At 61.1% G+C, this 25,488-nt stretch overlaps 1 protein-coding gene across 7 annotated transcripts in view; it reads right to left on the reverse strand.

Annotated features, from left to right (window-relative positions):
- Window positions 1-6,867: 6,867 nt before the first annotated feature.
- ATP9B (ATPase phospholipid transporting 9B (putative)) overlaps window positions 6,868-25,488 on the reverse strand; it is a 230,402-nt gene continuing 211,781 nt past the window's right edge. For 6 of the 7 annotated variants that reach the window (XM_047696257.1, XM_047696254.1, XM_047696256.1 and 3 more), the window contains 8 exons: window positions 24,924-25,068; window positions 24,682-24,746; window positions 23,806-23,961; window positions 23,660-23,724; window positions 18,717-18,825; window positions 11,757-11,814; window positions 10,876-11,079; window positions 6,868-7,163 (listed from right to left, as the gene is read on the reverse strand). In XM_047696257.1, coding sequence (XP_047552213.1) covers window positions 7,027-7,163; window positions 10,876-11,079; window positions 11,757-11,814; window positions 18,717-18,825; window positions 23,660-23,724; window positions 23,806-23,961; window positions 24,682-24,746; window positions 24,924-25,068 — 939 coding nt within the window. In that variant the 3' untranslated portion in view covers window positions 6,868-7,026. Of the gene's footprint in view, window positions 7,164-10,875; window positions 11,080-11,756; window positions 11,815-18,716; window positions 18,826-23,659; window positions 23,725-23,805; window positions 23,962-24,003; window positions 24,157-24,681; window positions 24,747-24,923; window positions 25,069-25,488 lie in introns of those variants that run through there. The other variant, XM_047696258.1, reaches the window with a different exon arrangement.

Below are 25,488 nucleotides of genomic sequence, written 5' to 3' on the forward strand. Positions count from 1 at the left end.
AGAGGGGGCAGAATCATAGGCCGCACAGCCCCCCCAACATGGCCACGATGGTGACAGGCCCTCTGGCCCTCAGAGTTACGGAGTGCTCTGTGAGGGGCCACCCACCACAGCCCCTGCTGTCCCTGTGCCCCGGGTCCTCTCCTGCCCCCACCCTGCTGGTCTGCAGGGCTAGCTCCTGGCCGCATCCCACTCGGCAGGCACCAAGTGCAGGACAGCCGCCTGGGCTGAGTTTCTTCCCAGCGACAGCAGGTCCCTGGACAGGGTGTTCCCGGGCCTCCTCTCTGTCCCCACATGGGTTCTGTCCCAGTGCCCACACCCCTGACATGCAGCCCATGCTGGTCTTGCTGCCGCTCCAACACCACTGGGGTGCTTGGTGGTCAACCGGGAGCCGTCCTGTGAGGGGGTCCCCAGCAGCCCCCAGCCCCCGGCGGGACACACTGCTGTCCCGTGGGAAGGTGCTCCGTGGGAGGAAGGGCTGCTTCTTATGTGCAGTGGCCCTGGTCCCAGCAGCAGCGGCTCCCCTGCTGACGTGTGCTCCTGCGGGCAGGCCGGGAGCAGCCAGGCTCTGGCTTTATGCCACGTGCTGTCCGAGGGGGAGGCCAAGCAGGCTTCTCAGCTGGGGGTCCATGGGACCCCGATGCCGGGGCCGAGGTAAGGCTTTACTGGCACATGCCAGGCGCTTGGGTGATGGTCTGTGGAAGTGTGAAGAGCAAAACTCCAGGAGCCACGGCGGGGACTGACCTCGCCCTGGAGTCTTCGGGCAGGAGGACTGAGGCGGGCCCGGAGCTGGGAGCGTGCCGCCAGGGTCTGGGACAGAGGGAGGCGGGGGCCAGCATGGGGCTCCTGAGGACGGAGGCAGGCGGCTGGAGGATGCCATGGGCTGTGGGGGAGGATGGGGGCGTCTGGGGACACGGAGGCGGTGGGGACAGGTTCTCCTCGGAAGCTTCTGGAAGGAACCTGACCTCCCCGCTCCTGGACTGTCACCCAGAGAAACCCATTTGGACCTCTGACCTCTGGGATGGACCGTGACTCTGTTCCGGCTGCAGGAGACTGAGAACCACCCGATAGGAGATCAGGACCCTGCTTCTCTCCGGGGCTCGGTTATACGTGTTTTCTACAGTCGCCCTGTCAGCTGCTGGAAGGCCCAGGTCCACCTCCGACCTCCACAGGGTTGTGGCGAGGGGAGACGGCGAACCCCTCTGTTCTCCCGTGGGCCCCGGCTGAGGGGACCCGGCCCCTGTGAGGCCGGCCCGGGGCTCACGGCCCGAGGACACAGGTCGGCAGAGGGACAGGAGAGGTCTGGGGGGTCTGTAGCTGGTACGCTCGGCCCTCCGGAGCCCAGGGCACCTACACGTCTGAGCCCCGCGTGTGGGACTCCCACGGAGAAAGGGAAAGCGGTCCGACCCAGGCTGGCCGTGAACACGGGATGGGTCTGGAAGGGGAGGGCCGTGGAGCTCACGCCGGCGATGGTGCCGACTGTGCACTTATCAGTAACCACTTCAAGCAGGGAAACTGGCAGCCTCCCCGCCAGCATCTATAGGCGGGTAACGTTAGCTTCCCAACTTGGGGGACGACAAATGGACTGTTGAGAGAAACACAGAGAAGTACAATTAAAAGCACACCAGAGGGATGTCGGAGTTGGATGCGTCATCGGAAGGTGATGGTGCGGGTCTCACGACACGAGGTGGGCCTTCTCCACAGAACCTGCCCCGGATGCAGGACACTCCCACGGGAGTAGGTGCGCCTCGCCCATGACCCTGGCGGCGTGGAGCCCTCCAGGCGGGAGGGGGGGCCCTAACCCAGGGCTATGCTCAGGGGACCCAGGAAAGGTGAGCTCTGTGGCGTGGCCAGTTTCAGCTCTACTTCGAGGAAAACCGTAACCATCACAGTGTCCCCTTCTGGGCAAGGCCCCCAAATTGTTCGCAGGACAACAGCCTTCAGACGCTCAGAGAATCCTGCCCGCACCTCGGGAGCCACGGGGAGAGACCGAGTCACGGCGACAAGACAGTGCGACTCAGGACAGAAAGATGCCTGAGACCCTGTCCAGGTGCCCCAGAGCCAGGTGGACACCACGTGACAAAAATCCTGTGTGCGGATGGCGTCTGTGCAGGCGCTGCCCAGTGATCTGGGTTCACCCAAACCACACCAACGATGTCCAGCACAAACACTTTAAATCTGTGACTCCACGGAAGCGTGCAAACGTTTTACTTTTCTCAAAGGCCTGAACCCTGGGGGCAGGTGGCCTGGCTGAGCTCCAGGCAGGGGGACAGACACAGCCGGACCACAGCAAGCGATGTCTCACTGTGACGCAGAGACCATCCTCCTGGGGGCTGGGGGCATCTCCATCCCTTCAGGTACAGGAGGGAAGGAGCTGCCTGGCTGACATGAGTTATTATCTAAGCAGTTCTGTTAAGGGATCCTACCCCTAACCCCACTCTATGGGGCCATGTGGTGTCCCCACATATTCGTGTCTCCCAGAACCTCGGGACAGGATGGTGTTGGAAGAGGAACTTTGTAGATAGAATTTGCTAAGATGGGTCTATCCTGGGCCCTCCTGCCAGTGACTGGTGTCCCCATCTGGTGGGAAGACTGGACACAGATACTCGGGAGACCACACGCATGAGGACAGAGGCACGGAGTGGAGTCATGAGGTCACAAGCCCACGAAGGCCCCCAGCACCAGAGCTTGAAGCTGCAGGACAGGTGTGGCCTGGGCCTCCTGAGGGAGCGTGGCCCTGGGCACCTTGACCTCAGATGTCTGGGACCCAGAACTGAGTGGACGAGTCTGCTGCTTCCTAGGCATTTTGGTGGCCCTGGCAGGATGGTGGTGGGGCCCCACACTGGGAACCGGGGGTTCTGGCTCTGGGCTATGCTGAGGGCAGGTGCTCAGCACTGCTGATAGCTCAGCCGTGTGTGGACCCATCTGCTGCACCCAAGTGAGCCGGGATCTTCTCCGGCAGGGCCCTGAGTACTCTGGTCCCCGACGGTGCCTGGGGCACATAACTGCAGGTGCTGGAACCCATGACTGCACCCCTAGTGGGTCTGGGCCTTCTGTCTTCTTTGCTTGAAGCATGTGTGCCGCCCGTTGGCTCTGAAGGTCCAGGACCCACATTGAGCCCCGGGCGCCCCTCCAGCCCCAACGGGCCATCTGCCTGCTTCGACGGATGGTGGAGCTCCAGAGACGGGCATGGGCCTCCTGGCTGGGGTGCTGGCTTTCGACAGAGTGGACACAGTGTGCCCCAGGATGGCCAGTGATGGCAGCGTCCTGAGAGCGTTGGAGCCGGGCGCTTCCCCTCCTCCAGGGGCTCGGTGTGGGCTCTGAGCCCCAGCCAGGTCTGCAGGGGAAGGACTGAGCAGGGGAGGGCCGCAGGGCTGGGGTTGGACGGCTTGGTTCTCACCGGTGCCCCAGGCCCTGCCTGGTCCGTGTCCGCCGCCCCAGGCGTTCCTGTCTCAGCGGCACTTGGTTCACAGCGCAGAGCCCGTGGGGATTTCCGTGCTGCTGTTCCCGGCTCAGTGTTCGCAGAGCTGGTGCCCACGGGTGTGCGCCTGCTGGGACTGCGGGGACGTGGAAAGCAGGGTGGGGAGCCGCAGCTGCGGGCGCGTGGGACCCCAGAGAGAGCGAGGCATCGCTCCGGCACTCCTGGGGTCTTTCTAGCGGCTGGGTTACGAAACCTGGAAAATTCTGCAATTACTTCAGAGTGTTTTCAGGACTCAGGAGGAAGGACGCAGGCCCGTTCTGGTCCCTCACATCTGAGGGCAGCTGGGCCTCCAGAACCTTCCGGGCCCTGCAGGAGGTTTTGCCGGGGGGGGGGGGGGGCTGCGGGCCTGGGTGAGCCCTCACGGGAGCCTCCATGGGCCCCAGGGACCCCTGCCCAACAGGGAGGCCTGCCTTTCACCTACGAATAGGGTCCATGGCTTCCCGTTCAGGCCAAATAGGCACCACATGCACACAGACGCCCTCGGGCCGCAGCGGGAGTCCTCAGTACTGGGACCGGCTCCCTGTTCCAAGAGCTGTGTCCTCTGCTGCCCCCAAGCCGAGAATCAGCCCGACTGACCGCAGGTGCCAGCCTGCAGGGAGGCATTTCTTAGCTTCCAGCACCACCTTCTGGAATCTTCTGAAATTACACCCAGTGGCCCCACCAGGTGCCAGTTTCCTGTGTCTGGGGACAGGGGGATGTGGATTAGAGCCACATCTGACTCGCTGGCCCAGAGCACGTGGGAGCACAGGGCTCCCTTCCCAGATGGTCACGAACCTTGGCAGCAGCCACAGAAACTCCCTAAGGACACAAAAGCGTGCCACGTGTCCTTCCCAACGGGTCACAGCACACCTCCACCCGGTGCTTGGTGGGGCAGGGACAGAGGGACCCAGAGACCTGAAGGCCAAATGCCTGAGTTCTGGGACCTGGGACAGAGCAGACATCACTGGGAGATGGGGGCATCCGCCACCCTTGTGGGCGAGGCCGCAGCACGGAGCCCCTCGGCCCAGGGGGTGTGTGGGAGGAAAGGGGAGCTGCGCCGTCCTGCAGCTTCTCTAAAAGGCAAGAGTGAGTCCAAGACAAAAGCTTTAGGGAGAGAAGCTGCAGGAAAGCCCCAGCCCGTGGGGACCCGCCCGGAGGTGACCACAGCAGGAGTCCTCCCAGGACACAGGGCCACCAGGGACCTTTCCCATCGAAGGCCCGGGTCCTGGGATGGAGGGTGCTCCAGGCCTGTCCCGCTGGCCTCCGTCTGCTCAGGCGTCTCCATGCTGGAACGGGGGCTGGCACTGGCAGGAACAGAACCTGACTGTTCCCCTGGTCGGGGGTGGGGGGGGCAACATGGTGACCCTCAGGTCCTCCCCACAGTCTGGGGAGGGTAGCAGGCAGGTGTTCCCGTGCACGTCAGATCCCAGTCGACTCCAAGAAGGAGCGTCCTCCTCTCCGAGGCTTTAAACCTCCTCATGCCTGTTTCTCCCACCCTCCCACGCCGTCCGTCCAATGTTTTCAGAGCCATCAGGTGACCCTTGCTGTCTTGGGATGTGGACAAGGCCACCACCTCTGAGGACTTGAGGGCCACTTTAGAGAACTGGATGGGGGACAAGATGTGACAGCTGTGGCCTGCCTACTCCCGAGCAGCCCTAAACGCAGGGTCTCCTTCTCCCCATGAAGACCAGAGTAGGGCCAGTGCTGACCTGCTTCTCCTCCATTTCCACGGAGAAATCCCAGGACGGAACCTGGCTGTCCTGGATGAAAGTCTGGGAGGGAGAAGGGCAGGGCCCTGGTCGGCTCTGGGCTGTACAGGTGACCTACCTGGTCACAGGTCCTAGCTGTGGGTGCATCTCAGGTGGGCATGTGCTGGGGTCAAGAGGGGTCACCCTGTCCCGGGGTCAGGAGGCCACGAACTCTGGAGAACAAGGTGGGTTTTCCAGGCTCTGAGCTGGAGAAATGTCGGGGGAAGGGGCGGCGCCTGTTGGGGTCCAGCCCCTTGGACTGTGTTTGCAGCGTCCAGGGGAGATGTGGTGACAGCGAGCGAGGCAGGCGGAACCGCAGGTCTGGGGACCCAGATGACGGGGTAGGAGCCCCTGACCTGTGTCCCTGGATGGCAGGACCTTTCCGGGGCTTCACGGTGTTGTGGGGGGAGGGGAGAGAAGGGCCCACAAGGCCTCCAGCGGGGCTCAAAGTGCAGGACCTCCAGCCACTCCTGCAGGTGGGAGTCCCCTGCCGGGGTCCCCGAGCCTCTGCGGTCCCACCCTCGTACTTGTCCCCCCGCCCCCGTGTCCAACCTGCACCTGTCCCTCCTCCAGCCTGTCCCCCCGCGCACCCGCTGACCCAGCTGCGTCACGGTGCGTCCGGCAGGTCCCTCGGGGCCGCAGGCTCCGTGCCCGCGCACCGCCAGCGAGCTCCGCGGCCGCCGGGCGCCAGGCCCCGACCGCGCGTCCCTCCCGGGGCGGCCCGACCCCCGACGGCTGAGCGCCGCGTGCCGCCCTCCGCCCCGCCGCCGGCCCCCGCCTCACCCCTCCGCTGAGCCCCGGCCCCGCGACCCAGGGACCTCCGCGGGCCTGCGCGCGCCACACCCGCCGGGGCCGCCGACCAGCGCTCGCGAGCCGGGCTGCGGGGCAGGCGCGGGGACCGTCGCCTCGAGGGCCCCGCAGAGTCCGTCCTCGAGTCCGGTCGCGACTCCGCCCGACGCTTCCCGGCTGCTCGTCTCTCGGGGTCGCCGACCACGTGTTGCCGCGGGCCTCGCGGCGCGTCTTACAACGACCGGCCCCTCGCTCGGGGACGCGCCGCCCGCCGGCCGGGCGGCACCCGCGGGGCTTCGGTGCCCGGACCCCGCGTGCCGCCGTCCCTTCTGCCGGCCGCTGCGCGCGCATCCACCGCGCGGTGGGCGGGGCCTCGGGACGGGGCGGCGGCCACAGCGCCACCTGGCGGGCGGCGGACTCGGGACGGGGTGGCGGCCACAGCGCTACCTGGCGGGCGGCGGACTCGGGACGGGGGCCACAGCGCCGCCTGGCGGGCGGAAGGTGCACAGGCCCCTGGGACCCGCGGAGGCCGCTGCGCACACCGCACCGCGTGCGGCCCGATGACCCCGCACCAGCTGCGCAGCGCGGGCTGTGGGGCCGCGGCCCCCGCCTCAGCGGACCGGGAGGAAGTCGCCCCACGCTCCGGGGAAGCGCGGGTGCTGACGCGCGCCGTGTCCGAGCAGGGACCCCGGGGTGTGCCCCGCGTGCCCGACCCGGCCGAGCCGGGGCGTGCGGCGCGCGGCGCGCGAGCTCGCGGGCCCGTGTCACCTGCGCGGACGGCGACCCGGACCCCGGGCTCCACGCGCGGCGGCCGCTGCCCCGGAGCAGGGGGGGCTCCGCGCGCCGCTCGGGCTGCGAATCGGGGAAGCCGGGAGAGGAGCACGCCCCGGGGAGGGGACCCGCGCCGCTTCCACGGACACGCAGGCGGTTCGACAGGAAGGTTCAATTGTGAGCAGCGGACAGACACACAGACAGATGGCGGCTGTGCGCCCCGCAGGCCCCGCCCCCCGCCCCGCAGGCCCCGCGCCGGGACTAGGGCGAGAGCTTGGAGTAGCTGGGCGGGGCCAGCTTGCGCTTCAGGTGCTTGAGCGCGTAGAGCGGCAGACAGCTGACCGCGGTGACCGCCGACACCTTCCACACGAAGGTCGCGCTGGTGATGAAGGCGACGTCTGCGGAGACACAGGAGCAAGCGTCAGAGGCGGCCCCCGGCCCCCGGCCCCCGCCGCCCGCCACGGCACCGGCCACGCGGGGCCTCCCGCGGTCCGTCCCGCACCCGCCGCCCAGGCGCGGCGCTTCGCTCCACGGAGCAGAGACCCGACGGTCGGACACGCGCAGGGACCCCGAGCGCCCGCGGCGGCCGCACGTCCACGCAGGGCGCGGCCGCTTGCCCGGGGAGGCGACGCCACTCCGGCGACCCGTGGGGCCCGCGGGCCAGCTGTGTGGGCGTCTGGGGAAGCCGCCACCGGCCACTCCCGGGCACGCGGGCGCGTCTCCCGCTCACGGAACAAAGCGGGGCCGCCTGAGTTCCGCGGGGAGACGCGCGTGCGAGAGCCGACCCGGGGCGGGTTCTCCCGCGGCAGCTGCCCCTCGGGCCCGGCGGGAGTCACGGCTGCTACACGCGGGGAGCCAGGGCGCTCCTGCCCACAGCCGGCGGCTGAGGGTCTGGATTTCACCGCCCCGGAGACTCCCCGCAGGGCGTCCCGGGGACTCGACCACTAAGACGCCGCGGCGCACACGCGGCAGGGAGGGCGCACGGCGCGCCTGGCGACACACGGAGGCCCGGCACCGGCCCTCACCAGGCGCGCCGTGCCCAGGGGGAAAAGCCCCCGGGGGCCGCGTGCTTGGGCCCGAAGAGTCAGCAAGGAACAGAGGCAGCTGCTCGCCAGCGCGAGTCTCCAGCACCGTCCGCCTTCGCCCCTGCCTGTGAGAGGCGGCGGGACCCGCAGACACAAGGAAAAAGCTTCGCTTCTATGGCGGGACCGCGCTTACTTCTCTGCCGCGTGTAATGTCCCAGTGATGACAAAGGAGGAAATACAGTTCCCGCACTTGAAACTCGCCCGAACACGCATTTCGCGACCTGCAGTTCTGCCGTGAAGGAGACGCTTTCCCGGCGCAGCTGCTGGCGTTACCATCCGCGTTCGCCCGCAGAGTTCACCCGGCACGTTGCGCGACCACAGGTAACAGAAGCGCAAGGCTCTGCTCTTTCCCTCCTGGTGAAGACGAACCATCCGCAGGCCACCGGTGCGTGTGTGGCATGCTCCCCAGTGACAGAAAACACATGTCGACTGTTTGATAGTTAAGGGTTAATGCTGTGGCCTTCAGACGGATTTTCCCACAGCCCCAAACCAACCGTGACACAGACGCATTTACTGCAGCAACGCTCCGGTGAGACCCCGATCAGGGAGGGCCACCCACACTGGAAGGTGGGCAAGTCAGAGCAGAACCCTCGTCCAGGGTACGACCCGCTCCAAAGCGGCCACTGAACGTGGAGAACTTCTGGAAGCCTCCTGCAGAGGAACCCATGACGTCCGTGCCCTGTAGGACAGCCCACTCCAGAGGGCTGAGGGCACCACTGCCATTAGTCGCCTTCTGCCCTGCCGGGCTCCTTTGAGGACGCTTCCGCAAGTGGCGCTCACAGTCGGTGTCCGCACCACGTCCTCTCAGCAGCCCCACAGCCCGCTGGAGGCTCTCTCCTGCTCCACCGAGGACACTGCCCTCTGCACCTGGGGTACCTCCCCCCTGCCCCCAGGACACCTCCTCCAGGCGCACTCCTGTGCCTGAGGCCCAGCCCCCAGCCGAGGCCGCTCCGGGGGCTTCTCCCTGGAGCTCCCCGGGTTGTCTTCACCCCTGAGGGCGCCTGGAGCCTCTGATGCAGCTGGGTCTTGGCGTGAGTCAGTCACTGTCCCCGGCGGGCGCTTTTCCCTGCAGACACGCAGACTTCAGATCTGGGTTTTTCCTGTGCATTCTCTTTCTGGGACCCCGTGGTGGCCAGAGGGCAGGCCTCCTGGAGGAACCCGGAATCCCCTGGTTCTCACCCTCCACCTGACTCTTCGCCTCCTTGGTCCTGTCCTGGAGGGCCCTTGGCTTAATTTTCGACTCCTGCCATGTATGTCTTTGCTAGCATGCTTCTCCCCGAGGGTTCCTCCCACCCTCTGGGCCCCTGGACGCACCTCCCCTGTCTCGTTCGCCTGAGGTTTCATGTCCCCTCCCCGGGTTTGTTGCTGTCTTCCCAGCTGTTGGCTCACGATGCGGCTGGGCGAGAACCTCTGTGGGGTGTGTCATTTCTCCCGCGCCCTCGGCCTGAGCACACGCCTGTCAGGCTCACGGACGAGCCTCGCGGCACAGGAGGCCGGGCAGGGGACGGAAACTTAACACTCAGAGTGTGAATTTACAGGAAGTGCTTGTTTGCACGGATAGTGGCCTGACGAGCGACTGTCTGGAGGCGACCCGGGCTCCCTGGCCGCTGGGCGGCAGGCTCTCACTCTCGCGGGAGGCACGAACGTCAGCAAGTTGTGGAGGTTGGGACCTCTGCGCTGGTCCCACAGGGGTAACAAAGGCCCATGACTAAGCAGCCTCACCCAGTGACAGTGAGCACTTCAGCTGTTACTATGGTCACTGACAATACCACCAGGGACACGGTGCTGTTTTCCCTTTTCTGAAAATCCTCTGGGAAATTTCACCTCAGATCAGGGAAGCACCCCAAGCTGTGTTTGTTTCATGCGGTGTGGACATGGTGACCGTTTCCGCCCTACAGGGGCTTGGGCCAGCTCTGGGAGCCTTGGAGCACCTGGGGGTGACGACCAGTAGGACGAACGTTGCCGTTGGGCTCATCTGACAATATTCCGTCTCTTCTCGCTGCCCTAATTCTAAAAACCCTGAAAAGATTGTCTGTGCTCCAGTGGGCCACATGGGTCAACTCTGGGACAGCGAATGGTGTGACTAACATACTCTGGCTGGAAAGGCTTGGGGCAGGGGCAGGGGGCAGCCGGCTGAGAGGAATGCAGACCAGGGCTGGCGGGGACCAGAGCAGGCTGCGCGGGGCTTCTGTGCACAGCGAGCTCCTCCCGTGGCCAGTGGGCCCCAGGTTTTGAGGGAAGGAGCGTGGACAGGTCACATGAGCTTGCAGATAAGGGCAAATTCTGGCCCACTTTCCCTCTGCTCTGTACAACAGGGTGACACGGACGAGCTTGGTGGCAACCACAGCCACAGTCTGAGTGTGGCCCAGCAGCCACGTGTTGGAACAGGTTCTGTGAGGCCACTCTGTCAAGGTCACTGGACTGGTGATAGTGGAGCTGGGATGTACACACAGTGACCCTGCCACGGTGCCCATGATGCTTCTACACACTGAAGATGCTGCTGGGGCGGAGGCCACCAGCGTGCTGTCCCGTGGCCTCCGTGTCCAAAGGCAGGCCTCGACTCCATCTGGGGAGCTTGTCAATTAGGAAAAAGGACAAATAATGCAGCTCTTGTGGAAGGAATTTTTGGAAATGGCAACCTTCAATATAAACTTTTGAAAAGCCAAGAGGGTGACAATCTGAATTTCGTTAAAAATAAGCTTTTTGTGTAGTGAAGCCTTCCGATGTGGGTTTTACGGTGGTTTGCAATTTAAGACAGTGTATCAAGAAGTAATAAAAAGGGGTGCCTGGGTGGCTCAGTGGGTTAAGGCCTCTGCCTTCAGCTCAGGTCGTGATCGCAGGGTCCTGGGATGGAGCCTCACATCAGGCTCTCTGCTCAGCAGGGAGCCTGCGTCCCCCCCCACCCCTGCCTGCCTCTCTGCCTGCTGTGATCTCTGTCAAATAAATAAATAAAATCTTAAAAAAAAATCACAAACAAATGTATAAAAATGAGTAACAGACAAGAAGGATTCCCATGGCAACTTACCAAAATACTCGTTTAAGAAAGCGAGGGAGGCCACGTAGCAGCCCAGGCTGAGGACCTCGGCCACCACCATCAGCCAGTGCCACGTCCTGACGGTCAGGGCCACCATGAGCAGCTCGGTGAGGATGAGGGCCGTGAAGGAGATGGCCACCACGTGCACAAACTCTGACTCGAACAGGAGCAGAGCCCCGTACATGAGGATGCCGCCTGCAACACAGGAGCACGGGGCCCCGAGGCTGTCAGAGGGCGGGACCCGGGACCCTACCAGCCAGCTGCGCAAACAGGACAGACCGCGCCAGCCAACATACATCACACTCGGAAATGCAGGATCACGCATACCCCCCACTCTGTGTGGACAAACGATTTATTTAAACTCTGGATTATGAATAAAAGAAGACGTGGCACCAAAGGGAGGCTTAGGAACTTTTTAGTACTTGGAGGAAAGACCAGGCCGTCTTCAATCAGCATAACTGTGTTTTCGATGTGATCTACCTCATCGGCTAATTCACTTTTAGCGACCTCTCGTTTATCTGGAACACTCGCCAGACGGCTACTGACTTCTGTTTACCTAAGTGAGGTTTCTCACGGTCTGGACATCATTCCGTGAACGGAAAGCACTTGGTGGGACATGACGTGGTACATGGTTGGTAAAATGCCTCCAGATTAATGTTTAATTAAAGACGTGCATCAGTAACCAACCAACCACCCGTTACACTGCACTGTGAAGGGCCTGGCCGGCCGGCTGCTAGAGCACCGGTTCGGTTCCCGGGGCAAACACTGCAGTGTTCAGCATCGACAAAACTCGAAGCCTCTGCACTTCAGCCGAGCGGGGGAAACGCCGCCGCTGGCAGGAGACCAGAAACCCTCCATCCGGCCCGCCTTACCTTGGTAAACACTGACCAACACCCAGACGAGGAAGGTCTTGAAGGACAAGGATCTTCCCTAGGGTAAACAGTGGAGTAGCTTAGTTAGCGGAGTGGGACAACATGCGTGACTCAGAGATTTCCAAACGGCTGGTTACGGGTACCTTCTAGAAGACCCCGGCCCCAAGCCCACGAACTGGCCTAGGACTTGCCTTCCTGCCTGTGCGCCGCGTGCACCTGGCCCAGAGCAGCGGCCCACTCACGCTCTGCGGACCTTCAGGGCACAGCCACGAGCTCCCCGGCTCCTGGCACGTGGTGCACATCAGCGAACGCTGGAAGACACGGGGCAGAGACTCTGTCGTGCGAACGACTCCCTTCACGTCCTTATTTCTCGGGAACAAACACTCCTGTGTTTACCCCGTAGCTTCTCCAGGTGAGAAAGGATGGTCTCTCTCAGCTGGGGCCGGGGTTCGCCAGCCCACAGACCCCTTCTGGAGACGCCACGTCGGTCCGTCCACGAGGGACACATAGAGTGGCTTTCAGGCAACAGCCTTCACTTTCACAACCGCCACGGGGCCGCAGGACGTGTCCGTGATGGAAGAACTCGGCCTGCGTTCCCTCCACACCCAAGAGGGAGACACGCCGTCCGCCAGCCACACTGGCCTGCTGGTGCTCAGGGCTGGTCCACGGCAGTGCTCGTCAGGTGGGGCCGTGAGCATGATGGGCGCCGGACCCGTGTGGTCACACCTGGCATCAACCCTCTTGTGTGGTGCCGTGTGTCCGTCACACAGGGCAGACGCGGTCGCCAGTTACACACGATGCAGTGCGAATGGTTCGAGGCTTCCCACGAGTCCACGCTGCGGGTTAGCTGTGCTGGGTAGCGGACAGGTGACCCTTGACATGGGTTTGAACTGTGCGGGTCTGCTAATGTGCATTTTTAAAAAATATGGTATTTTAGTATTTTAATAAATATGGTACTGTAAATGTATTTGCTTTTCCTTGTGATTTTCTTAACTTTTCCCCTCCGGCTGCTTTATGGTAAGAACACAGCACAGAGCATGTGTAACGCAGTCCGTGTTTCCTGGGGTGGGTGAGGCTTCCCGTCACAAAGAGGCGCTAGTCCCTGGGTGTTTGGGGAGTCAAAAATGATATGCAGATGTCTGTGCAGGGGGTGGGTGCCCCAACTCCGCAGCGTTCAAGGGTCAGTGGCAAATGACCAGAGTCCGAAGCTCTGCCCGTGACCTGGGGCCTCAGAGTCACGTCAGAAGTACCGCCAAGGAGGGACGAGCCGTTGTGCAACAGATGCCCCAGGGCGCCTGCCACAGTGACCTGCAGAGCATTTGAGATCTGAGCCATGCCCACCTAGACTTGAGTGACAACTTTTCAAAAGGGACACAGGCCACAAGGCAGGTGCGGCCACTCCACCACCTTCCTGGGAAATACCGGCTCAGACCTAACAGGTGTCCCTGCGAGTGGTGCTGGGTTTCAAAAGGGCGGGAGGTTTCAGGGGAAACACGTGTACATCCCCGTGCATATGTGCCAAATGCGTTGCTCTGCCTGGATACCAGCAGGTGTTTGGTCTTTCATAAAACTCATGCAATTAGGAATGTGGCTAATTTTATTTGAATATTTTAAAAGAGAATTTAATTTTTTGATATAAACATGAAAGGTTTCCTCTGTAGCTAGATTTGCTGACATCTCTCCACTATTTTATGTGATATAACCAGCAGTTTACACAGTGAAAGGTACAGAGGGGGCTGTTTGCTCTCCTGCATCAGGAACTGCGAACTTCCCCCACGGGGCCTGTGAAGGTCAGCACGCCCTGTGCGCGCAGGTCAGAGCTCTGTATCCAAGCGGCGCAGCTCATCACAGAATGAGCACAGAAGCTGTCAATAAAATGACTGAGACGCGGTGGGAACTGTGCATAGACCATGAGCTCCTGGATGTGGTGCTTCTCAGGGCCCCGGACCTCAGCTTGGACAGACGCAGTGAGGGGCTCATTGTACTTGGTGGCACAGATATGCATGAACACTGGCCACTGAAGGCAGACCCAGCCACGCGTGCAGGGGCTCTCCTGGGCTCACACGCCTCTCCTCCTGTGTTAGCGGAGGAAGAACTGCCTGTCTCCAGCTGCGGAAACTCCCCTGGCAGGAGCTCTGTCCGGAATCTGTGCAGACACCGCTCAGGGTCCAGCCGGCCCGGGTCTGAGTCCTGCTCGGGGCGCCCCAGGGCACACACTCAGCCTCAGTGAGTGGTCTCGCCCTCCGTGAACAGAAGTGATTAGAGATCCAAAAGCACCTATTACGTACCAACCAAACTGTAAAAATGAAATCAAGCAAATCTTGGGAAAGGTTAATCCCTCCGCAGGTTGTGCGAACAACTCACTAATCTACCTTGGTCTGAGACACATGGGGCACAAGCGGCCGCACGTGTCGGTACGGCCTCCTCCCGTGGCCCCTCCGTCCCCGACTCCCGACGACTCCGACCCCAGGCCACTGCCCACCTGTCATCTGGGCCCAAAGCTCCACATTTCCCAGGGTGCCAGGCAAACGGGATCATACGAGCTTCTGAGTCGGGCTTCTTTTGTGTAGCAAAATGCATTTAAGATTCCCCCGTGTGGTTGGACACTGGGTGGTGTGGCTGCGGTGACTGGCAGCCCTGGCCTAGTGGCCACCATTTCCTTACAGGATTCTGTGTGCCACGAATTTTCACTTCTCTTGGGTAAATGCTGGGTCATGTGCTCAGTGCATTTAACTTCACCAGAACTGCCGAACGGTGCCCCGGGTGGTCATGCCACACCGTGTGCCCGTCAGTGGGGAGTGGGCATGTGGTGCTGCCATGTGCGGGACCCTGCCTTCCTGTGGTCCCCGCCTGCCGTCCCCGCCTGAGACATGGTGGAGAGCGCAGTGTCCCCAGATGCTCACTGACCACGTGCGCGTCGTGACCTGCGCGGCGCTGTCCCTCAGGGCTCTTCCCGTTTCAGCCATGGGGTCGCGTCCTTCCTGAGTTGTGAGGTTCTTTGTACTTTCTGGATACAAGGCCTCTGTCGGGAGTGGGATCTGCCAGGACTTCCGACGAGGATCTTGCTCTTCACTAGCTCGGCAGTGCCACTCACAGAACAAAAGTCTTGGATTATGATAAAGTCCAGCCTGGCAACGTTCCCCTTTCTGAATCATGCGTCCGAGCCGCATCTAAATAGGCCTGCCCCAAGGTCACGCACGTGTCCTTCTGCATTTTATTCCACAAGGCGAACAGCCGTACATTTTATGTCGGGTCTAGGACTCATTCTGAGGGAGCCTCCCCAAAACTGTGAGGGTGGCTGGAGGCTCCCTTCTGCGGGCGGCTCTGACGGCATTTGCTTTCCCTTCGCGCTTGTCAAAGATCTGCTTTGACACCTGTGGCTCCTGCCCTGGGCTCTCTGTCGACCCACTGGTCCAGGAGTCTGTCCTCCACCAAGAATGCCTCATCTTGGGTAGAGCGAGTCTTCCCAACTTGTTCCTCTTTTTAAAAACGGTCTTGGTAATTCCAGTTCCCCTGTCTTTCCATGTAAATTTTGGAATCTGGCAGCTGTTGGGCACACGGAGTTTTCTGGTCACATTCTTTTGCACCTTTCAAAGTCCCTCTCGACGGTGTCCCACGGCGCACACATTCGGCACACAGTTTGTTAAACCGACTTTGCTTCTCTATTGCCAAGGCTGTTCAAAACCATTTTCAGACCTCAACGGTTCACTGCTGGGTTCACTGCCGGCACACAGAATCAGAAAGGAGAAGAGAGATTTTTTCCTTGAATCCTACCACCTTGTCAAACTTACTAGTCCAGAATTCTTGGGGCTTTTCCACAGAGATGATTATGTCATCTGCAAACAGGTCCTCCCCTAATTTCTGTCTTTCACTTCTTTTTCGTGCCTTATCACTGTTATTTCTAAAATTATATTCAGAATACAAATACACATTCCCAAGCTAAAACCATTTGAGAATATTCAATGGGAAGTAAAAACACAGTGAAGTGACCCTAACAGTGTGTGTCGGACGGCGTCAAGGATTCTGATGACAGACCGCAGGACACCACCCACTCGACTGTCCTCACAACTCCCTCCACTGCCACCCACGCCCTCGCAGTTCGAAGGTTACATCCGTGAGCATACAACCACGTGCTGCTCGTGGAACCGCAGCTGTATGTCTGAGATATCAGGACCAGGAGGGCCGGCTCAGGTGAGCGTGGGTGACCCTGATCTCAGGATCGCATGGCCTTTCTCGAAGGGCCACAGACTGGGGTAAATAGAGTCATCTGTGCCGTTGGGAGGGGTGGGCACACAGGGTCCCTGTCTCACTGGCAGCATCAGAAAATGGTGAGGGGCTACTCATCGTGAGTGATGTGCGAGCATTCGAAGCAGAATCTGACCTTTAAAAGAGGAACAGCAGAAACGGTCAGAGACACGTCACTTCTGCAAGGGTGAAGCGACAGGGCTTCAGGAAGGGGAGGGGAGGGGAACGCTGCTTCTTCGCTGGACGGCTCGCGGAGCCACTACTGAGCAGAGCATGGACTCCAGGCTGGGCTTAGGCTCTCCAGAGAGAGCTGGGAGCAAACATCTGTGTTCCGGACTGGCTGAGCCCGTTAGAGGATGTGAGTCAGATCTGTAAGGCCTGGGCTCTGACTCACATCTCAGAAAAAAAAGACAGGTTATCAAATAAGTATGAAAAGTGGTATTTTCTTTCAAAGCATGGTACTTTCCCCTCTGTTCTGCTCGGGATACGTACGCTGCTTCCCGATTCCTCTGAAGGTCTGTTGGGAATGTGCTGCGGCCCTGGCCTTCTGCTCAGAACAGGCTGGACGCAGCCCTGCCTGCGGCCTGTGTCATGCTGCCGCTTGTCATGTCATTTACCCTGAATTTACTTTTTCTTTCCAGACTGAGCGTGGGCTTCCTGGGTCAGAGTGACGTCTTGCTGGCACCTCTAGCAGCCGCAGACCCAGCGCGTCCTACATGGACAGGCCAGGCGGACGGGCCTCCCGCGTCACCGCCAAGTGTCAGAAGTAACGGAAAGCTTCCAAATCTGTGCTTCAGTAAGAAAACATAACTGAATTGTATCGAGTTCGGTGGTTAAGTACTTTAGCGACACTCTGTTTTCGAAGGATTTGAAGTGGATCAGATTTTGGACAAAGTGTTTACTTTAGAAACACAAGAGGGATGGATTTTGGATCTTGAAGAAAAGGAGCCTTTTCTTCAAGAACGATCACGAGCAGCTGAACTCCTGTCCCAGTCACGGAAGAACGGCGTCCGGGCTTGAGCGCACCGAGATGCTCCCAATGAGCCGCCACCAAGACGGGATCTCCTGCTCAGTCAGCGCCGAACTCTCCTTCCTGACACACTCGTGCTTCTGTGTCACCTCATGGGGACGTCTGCGGATTCAGGGCTACCTGGGACCCTGTGGAGATCTTCTTGCTCCCAGAGCAACGGAGGTGCTGATGGCCGGACTTCTGAGACAGGGACTGTCAGGCCTCCGACAGTGGGTGTTTGTCCCACATCCCACCGACAGGACCGCTCCGATGTTGACCGTCTGGTGATGGTGCCCAGGCTGATCCACATTGACCGTGAGCAGCGGAGACACTGGCCACCTATGATTCTAGGGAACTCACCTGGTTTTGTTTGTACGTGAAGAGCTGGTTTCCCCCTTACGTCTGTGAGGCAGCATTTAAGTGAACATTTCTGGAGTTTATGTAAATAAGGAAACACATAATCTACTAAAATTATAATTTCTCATAAAAGCTTCCTATAGTTTTTAGATCTTTGATCCTGTTCTGTTTTACTGAATGATAACGGTCTCACCATTTTAAAATATTAAACCAAAAAGTTTTCCTTTTACTTGTAATATTCACAGTGTTATCATCAGGATACTAATGCTACATATATACACATTTGGAAATATGTCTTATATATGCGTTTCATCATGAAATCACATACGGTGTTATCGAACAAGGGCTGAGATTTTATTTTACACTGTGCTGCTCTATAGCTTTCTTTCCGTACTCCCTGTAAAAGCCGCGTGAGCACGTCATATGTTTTCCAAGAACCTTTAAGTCTCAATTCCATCCGGCTCTTGTAACACCATGAAGCCTGACGATCATCGTGGCTTGAGCAGGCACAGGACGCGGTTCTGAGTGGTGGGTGGTTCTGGTTCTTTCTCTGTACTGACAAGGTTTTAAAGATCCGAGTCAGTAATTTCAGGTTATCATTTATGAACCTAGATTTGATTGGGGGTGAGTGGGTTTTGTTCTCAGTGCTGCTTCAGGAAAACACCAAAGGCACCACGGCTCGTCCTTGGAGGACTGGGGGTGTCCCGTGGAGCTCGTCTTCCACGCTAGAGAAAGAGGGTTTCGTGAAGAAGTGTGGCCAGCTTGACGCTTTCTTCAGGAACGCCTGCATCTGGACGTAGCTCTGCGCCAGAGGAAGGGATCCTCGGCAGGTTCAGGGGGCACACGTTCCCCAGCAGCATCCTGTTACCTCAGCCCTGGGTCCCAGTGACAGACTCTCCACTTCTCCTCAGACGTGATGCTGAATGCACGGTGGAGGGAGGCTTGGGTAGGCACAGGACTCCCAGCCGGCGACTCTGAGTTCAAAGTGCTGGGACGCTGCCGCGGTGGACACAAGCCCATCCCGCCCCAGGGGACACCACTGTCAGCAAGTGTCCCTCACCGGGCACTCGTCTGCCACAGGGCGAGCCCAGTCACCACGGGTTCAAACACGGTTGAGCACCTTTAAAATTTCAGTTGTGTTATGAGATCAGAGCTTTACTGCAAACATGAGAAACAATTGTTTTCCCTTTTTAAAGTTGAACTCAAAAGGCACATGCCAAAACAGCTGGTCGTAAAAACCGTCTGAAGGACAGACGTTACTCAAGACCTTCTGGCAGCTGCTTCACGACGGGCGCGTCTCCTCCCAACACCAGCAACGGGTCTGCTGGTCCCCGGCCCCGTGCCTGTACCTTGGTGAGGTCCTTGTAGAGCTCCGGGTACAGCATGGCCATCTCCGGCTTCACATCCTGGTCCAGCACTAGCGAGAACACCGGGAACATGGTGTAGAGAGTCGCGTACCTGCAACCGAGACAGGGCGGTCAGCGGGGAGCACGCGCCACGGCCGACACACCTGTCGTCAGAGGCCAGGACCCGACACGTGGCCGCAAACTCAGATTCGATCCCAGTGCTCAGCGTGCGGTGTGGGAACCCCATCTGGGAGCCACAAGCGCTCACAGGAACCCACTTTCTTAATGACACTTTCTATGTTGAGGTCACTCTGGACCCACAGGCGGGGCACGAAGTGAGCCCAGGGGCCCTTCCCCGGTTCACCCCGCGCACACCTGCAGCCCAGTCTCGCCGCCACCACGCCCGGGACCCCCGACGCCCGCCCCCCTCCCGCCACCTCTGTAAGTCCCCTGGCGCGGCTACGCTCGAGCCTTTCCACCCAGCCCGGGTCCCGGGATGCTGCTCCGGGCGCTGTGGCAGCTGTGCTCACCCCTGTGGGCCGTCGGCCAGCACTCGCCGTTGGACCGTGCCCCCTCCGACCTGCTCGCTCACTCAAGGGCATCAGGGTCATTCGCGGTGTTTGGTTCTCACGGAGCACAGCTGTGAACGCTCACCGCACGGGTGTTTCGTGAGTCTCCATTCATTCTAACAGGAGGGCCACCTGGGGCCATTAGCCCAAGGGTCTCATTGCGGAGAAACACGGACTGTGCCGGCTGGCCGGGTGCGTGCGGGCCCCGCTTCTCCACACCCCCACCGTCTCCCTGACGGCTGCTGACGGGGACATCGTGCAGGTGCTCACAGACAGCTACAAGCTTGGGTCAAGCTCCACCCGAGCCGTCCGTCCGTCTGTCTGCAAGCCGACGGCTCTCTTCCTGCCGGAACGTGAGTGCCCGGATGTGTGGTGGCGAGCGTGTGCCCGTCGTTCCTGAAGGAAGAGCTCACCGCAGGTGGCCGTCTCGGTCCGCACTGCTCCCTCCTGCCTGGCCCTGGTGAGGACCCCGCGGTCCCTGGGGCCACTCCTCCCCTGCTCCCTGTCTTCATGGTTTGTCCTCTGTCTTCCCGAGTCTTTGTGTGACGTGTTTCGGTGTGGATGTCTCTGCAAGCACCGTTTGGGAAATTTTCAGCCATTCCCTCTTCTGTAGCCCAGCACCCCTGTCCTCCCTCTGGAGCCCCAAGGACACGAAGCTGCAGCCCCTGAGGCTCTGCTGGTCTCTGGGCTCTCAGGGTGCTCCCAGGGGTGCCATCCCGCATCCCGCCCTCGGTGGGCCTCCGCTCTACTGTGGGCCGGGTCCGTGGCCTGTGCTGGGCTTGGCGGTCAGTTTCCATCGGGTTCTGCTCTCTATTTCCTACTTCCAGGCGGACGTGTTTCATCCTCCTCTCTGTTCTGACTGCTCCCGCTGCCCATTAAAGTACATCTTCACGGCGGCTTCAACTCCTGTGTCACACAACCCCAACACCTCTGGCATCTCAGGGCCATCGTCCGTTGTCTTCTTGACTCACTCGGAGCTCTTCCTGGTTCTCAGCGGAGCAAGTGACTGTCTATTGAAACTTGACATCTGGGTGCCACGTAGAACACTGGGTCTCCTGGTGCTCTGGTGGGAAGCGGGTGCAGCTGTCCTCCCCCAGGTTGGGGACAAGTCTAGGTTCCTCCCTGTGTGACACCCAACGAGGCTGCTTGTTATCGCTGGGTATGTGTGGGGTCTCGGCTCCGCACTTTGCAGGGAGGTGGGGGGGTGGTGTTTCTGTGGCGTTGGCGGGACAGAGTGGCTGCCGTCGGGGCGCGGTGTGTCTGGCAGGCCAGAGCACACACGCATTCCACCTGGGACACCCGCGGGAGCTTGGCTGTGCTCAGGAAGTGCACCTGCACCGTCTTTGCTGACGCAGGACTGATTTCTTCTAAATGACATGTGCACCTGTGACAAAGCTCAGCAGCCCTGTCCTCGAACGGGCTTCTGCGGTCACTGGTCCAGGAGGCGCCACCCCATCCAGGACCGTGGGTCGCAAAGGGCACATCGTGTCAGGGAAGGCATTTCGGCCTGCCTCCTATCACTGCGTGTCCGTGGAGGCCACCGGGGGTTGAAATCCACGTGCTTCAGAGCGGTCGGTCCTGCATGAGGTTAAATAGGCTCAAGACCAGAACTTTCTCCAGATCTGTTTTTTTCATTTTTAAGGTTTTTTTATTTATTTGACCGGGAAAGAGAGAGAGCACGAGCAGGGGGAGCAGCAGCAGAAGCAGGCTCCCCGCCAAACAGGGAACCCGACATGGGGCTCAATCCCAGGACCCTGGGACCATGACCTGAGCCGAAGGCAGATGTTTCACTGACTGAGTCACCCAGGCGTCCCCTTTCTTCCAAATTTTTAACTTTGTCAATCTTCTCAGAACTCCCACCCACTGAGAATGTGGGGGCTGATAGCACCGGAGAGTCCGGCAGAGCCCGGCTGATGGGCACAAGGCAGGTGACCCCCTCCGGCACTGGCAGACGCAGCCGTCACACGAGTGAGCCCCGCAGCCAGCTGAGGGCAGCCTGTCCCCGAGGACGACGCTGAGAACGTGCCGCACTGGCAGATGACAGGCAAAGAAGGGGTTTGGTGCAACAAGGTGGGACAGGTTCTTGACCTGGCGTCTCGTGGAGACGTCCACTTGCTGACCCGCGCGGTGAGCCTCTCAGAGGTGCTGTGACACACAGGGTTCCCCAGGACTCGGCCAAGGAGTACTTCCTGGAGGGGAGGCCACAGTGTGTGGCTGGACTGTGGCGGGAGCACCCATGCTGCCTCGCCCGCATCAGCAGCCCCTCCGAGCCAACGCGATGCAGGAGGGCGGACACCTGCAGCAGGAGGGGGGCCATCTGCGACCCTGCAGGCTCCAGGGCCAGAGGTTCCGTCTCAGGACATGACTCCCATCTCGTCTTTCGTAAAAGCATCGCTTTCCTTCCCAGCCACGTCTGACGGTTGTTTTCTAGGTGAGGACAAAACTGCTTCTACGGTTTCCTGTTGAAGAAGTTTCATATACGAAGCTCTCTCCTCCACTCCCACCAAATTCGGCGTATTGATGCTTAAGAAAATTACGGCTGCCTCAGGTGACGGACGCACGGAAAAACCCCGAATGAAGCCAATGCAGACAGGCGCTTCGAAAGCACTCGGGGCTCCTGCTGACCAGGGAAGGATCCAGTCGGGCCCGCGGCCGCAGCTTCACTGGCCCGGGCTCTGCCATCTAAGGAGGAGTCACCATCATCCCCCAAATTTTCCTCTGAGTGTTTCAAGTCCATAGCTTTAAAACGTGAAAGGAAGTGGGGCCAGTCACGCGTTTCTCCGGCCGCCAGGGAAGCCGTGCGCCAGGCAGACTCCAGACGCAGCAAGGTCCTGAGTCACCCCATGCTCTCTGAAGGGCCTTCACGGGAGGGGCACTGTGAAGACCAAGGCGACGGGAAACAGTAAAGTGTGGCTGGAGCTGTTGGCGCCCTCCTGGTCTCCCCTAGGTCGGTGCTAGAGCCACTGGAGAGTTGGCGGCCGCGCGGAACAGCGCCGGGCACCCCGGACACCAGAGCCACAGCCATCATGGGAGCCCCCCCGCCCAGGCCTGGTCCGTCGGGAGCTCAGGCCGAAACGCAGAGCTGGCGCTGTGGCCTGCAGGAAGGTGCGGGTCCGGCTTCCTGGGAGAGGTCCACCCAGGTGAGGGGAAGAGCCCCCGGCCAAGGAGACAGCTGGTGAGAAGGCTCAGCGCCCGGGGAAAGGGCAGGCCGTCACGCCAGCTGGCACATGCAAGTGGTACACTCAGGGCCGGCCCGGCATGGTGTGGGGAGAGCAGCCCAGGCTCCCCAGTGGATGAAGCCTAAGGAGCACCAGGAAGCATCTGCCATCGGCTCTGCCCTGCGATGCTGGTGACTTGCGGCCCCAATGTGTTTGGCAGAGCCTGACAGGCCCCGTCTAATGCACCCCGTCTCTTTTAAATTATCAGGGACCTTGGGGTTCAGGGAGCTGTCCGATGAGATGTTCAGGAAGTGTAGTACTTCGAATACCTCCTCGGGGCAGAAGAGCTCGTGTGCCTGTTCTCCGCAGCCTTGGAAAGTGGCTAAATGCTGCGGAAAGGCCAGCCTGTCTGAGGCCAGCCCCAGGAGGTCCTCCCAGCAGCCCTGTGGCCTCCAGCACATTCCCAGGCTCCCTGGGCAACTCCTTCCTCGCCCGTGACATGGCAGTGTGGGGTGCCCGTTCCCTATGATGCCATGAGGAGGGGGTCAGCGCTCTGAACCGTCAGGGAGCACTGGAGTGACCTGCTCCTGCCTTCCAAGTGCGAACGCGTATGGGGAATGCATGGGCCGTGGGGGTGTTGGGTTCCGCGGGGCCGGTGTGGGGGCGTCGGGAGGCACCAAGTGCACTTCACTGCCACAGTGGTTTTATGTCCTGGCGGAAGTCCGAGGGATGAGGGGAAGAGCAGCTCTGAACTCATTCACTGTTAGCGGAACAGTGGCGGCTACAACGGCACGCACGGGGCAGTCTCCGACCTACCCTCCCCGGCTGCTGAGTGGGGACCTTGAAGAGAGCTCGTTACCACTAGGGAGACGGTCAGTGTGCGCTCGGGCGTGTCGTGTCCCGTCCCAGCACCCTGTGCCTGTGCGTCTGCTACTGAGTGGTCACTGGTCACAACCCAGACACACCCCCGGAGTCCCAGCCTCCCGGGTCCCAGCCTGCGAAGGGGCTGCCACGGCGCCTGGGCGTCCCCCAGGAACACACACGTTCTCCAGACCAAGCAGCAGCAGATGGCAAGGGGCCCAGCCCCTGACGCGGCTCTTACTCTCACACCGACCAAGCACGGTGACTCAGACACACTAGCCATGGTTTGACGCCGGGAAGTCCTCCCCAACCGAAGCTGGGCAGGTGTGGGCAGGTGTGTGCCGGTCGCCCCACTTACCCCACCATGAGGAATCCTTGGTACAGAGGCACAGACGCGAAGTAGAAGACAGAGGAGAACACGGCCTTTGGGAGAGAAGAGCACCGGTCAGGCCCACACTTGCCCTCCCGGCGGCCCCGCCTGCCCCGGCGCCCGGCCCCACGCACCTGCATCGTGGAGATGATGAGGCCCCGGTGCATGACAAACTGGCCGAGCGCGGCCGAGCGCTTGTAGCTGCTGCGCCCGTGCACCATGAGCAGCCGGCCAACGTGCCTGAACTGCGTGATGGAGAAGTCCGCGGCCAGGGAGGCCTGCCTGCCCTCCTGGAACGAGCAAGTGCCTTCCTGAAACCCGGCGCGTGCGGCGCGTGAGGAGCAGGCGCCCCCAGAAGGGACCTGCAGAACTCAGCCTCAGCCTGCTGGAGCCAGGCGACGTCCCTACGACCTTGGAGGGGACGGGCTGGCAGGGTGTGTCCGGCAGCCACAGGCAGCTCTGCAGGACCCCCTCGCAGGACAGACCTGAGGCAGAGAGCTGAACATGGCACCTGCCTCCAAGACTGCCTTGGGGTCCCGGAAACAGCCGCTGGCTGCAGGGGAGCGTGAGGCAGGCAAGGGGAGAGCTGTCAAGGCTGCTACCGGACACCGCAGGGCACCAGGAGGCACAGTGGCCGAGGGGGAGAGACTGGAATCAGGCTCACTTCCACACAAGACAAACCCCAACCACAGCTCACAGCTGGGTGGGGACACAGACGTGCAAACGTGAGCGAGATGCTACCGGTGCCAGGACAGCAAGAAGGGTTTGCAGGAGAGCTGGCAGCGCCCGAGCTGAGGCTGGTAGGGAGGGGTCAGCGGGACGCTGGTCTCAGGCCTCCCTAAGAATAGCAAGGACGTGGGGACATGGGGGGCTTGGTGCTGGTGGCCCCTGCACCTACCTATACTTCCTAAGGGTCTGAGGGGGCAGCTGGTCGGCCTGTGACCCGAGTGTGTGGCTCAGGGGCCGGCGGGAAGCACATGAACGACACGGCCACCAAAGGGCACACGTACCTTCCCCTCGATGCCAATGCCGCAGTCCGCCATCTGGATCATGCTCACGTCATTTCCTCCGTCACCTGGCCGCACGGAAGTGGGAACGACACACACATGGAAGCCCATCCCGGTCTCTCTTCCACCAGGAGAGACCGTCTCCGAACACCCAGCTCCACCCACTGCTCCACGACACACTGAGCTGCCGCGGCTCTCAAGACCCCGTCTCTCCCGGCCCACCCGCTCACGGGCCGGGCACTCACCGATGGCACACGTGCGTCTCCCCGTGTGCTGCTGCAGCAGCTTCACGATGTGGGCTTTCTGCGTGGGCGAGCAGCGGCAGCACACCACGGCCGGGCACTGGCAGGCCAGCTCCACCAGCTCGTGCTCGTAGAACTTGAGGCAGACCTGGGGGACAGAGCCTCGTGAGCACGGCCGCCCACCACGGCCCGTGGGGCGCGGAGAGCAAACGTGGGGGAGACATGACAGCCTCGTGCCAACACGTGGGGTACACGCTGCCCGCGCCCTCCACCCCAGCTCTCGGCTACCCCGCCTGGCTGGGGAACCAGAGCTCGCAGGGACACAGAGGCGGCAGGGGTGAGGAGGGAGGAGAGACCAGTGTGGATGGAGGCCCCTGTGGAAGGAGCAGGGCACCTGCACAGACAACTGTGTGGACGGGCAGCGTGTGGTGGTCGGGGTGCAGGTGGGGACCCCGCGTCTCACCCGGAGCGCCACCACGGACGAGTGCAGCTTCGCATGGGGCTGGCGAGCGCCGCCTCGCCTGCGTGACTGAGGTGGGGGGGGTCCCACCACGGAAAGCCTCTGCTT

The sequence above is a fragment of the Lutra lutra genome, chromosome 12 (genome assembly GCF_902655055.1).
Source record: "Lutra lutra chromosome 12, mLutLut1.2, whole genome shotgun sequence".
Lineage (NCBI taxonomy): Eukaryota > Metazoa > Chordata > Mammalia > Carnivora > Mustelidae > Lutra > Lutra lutra.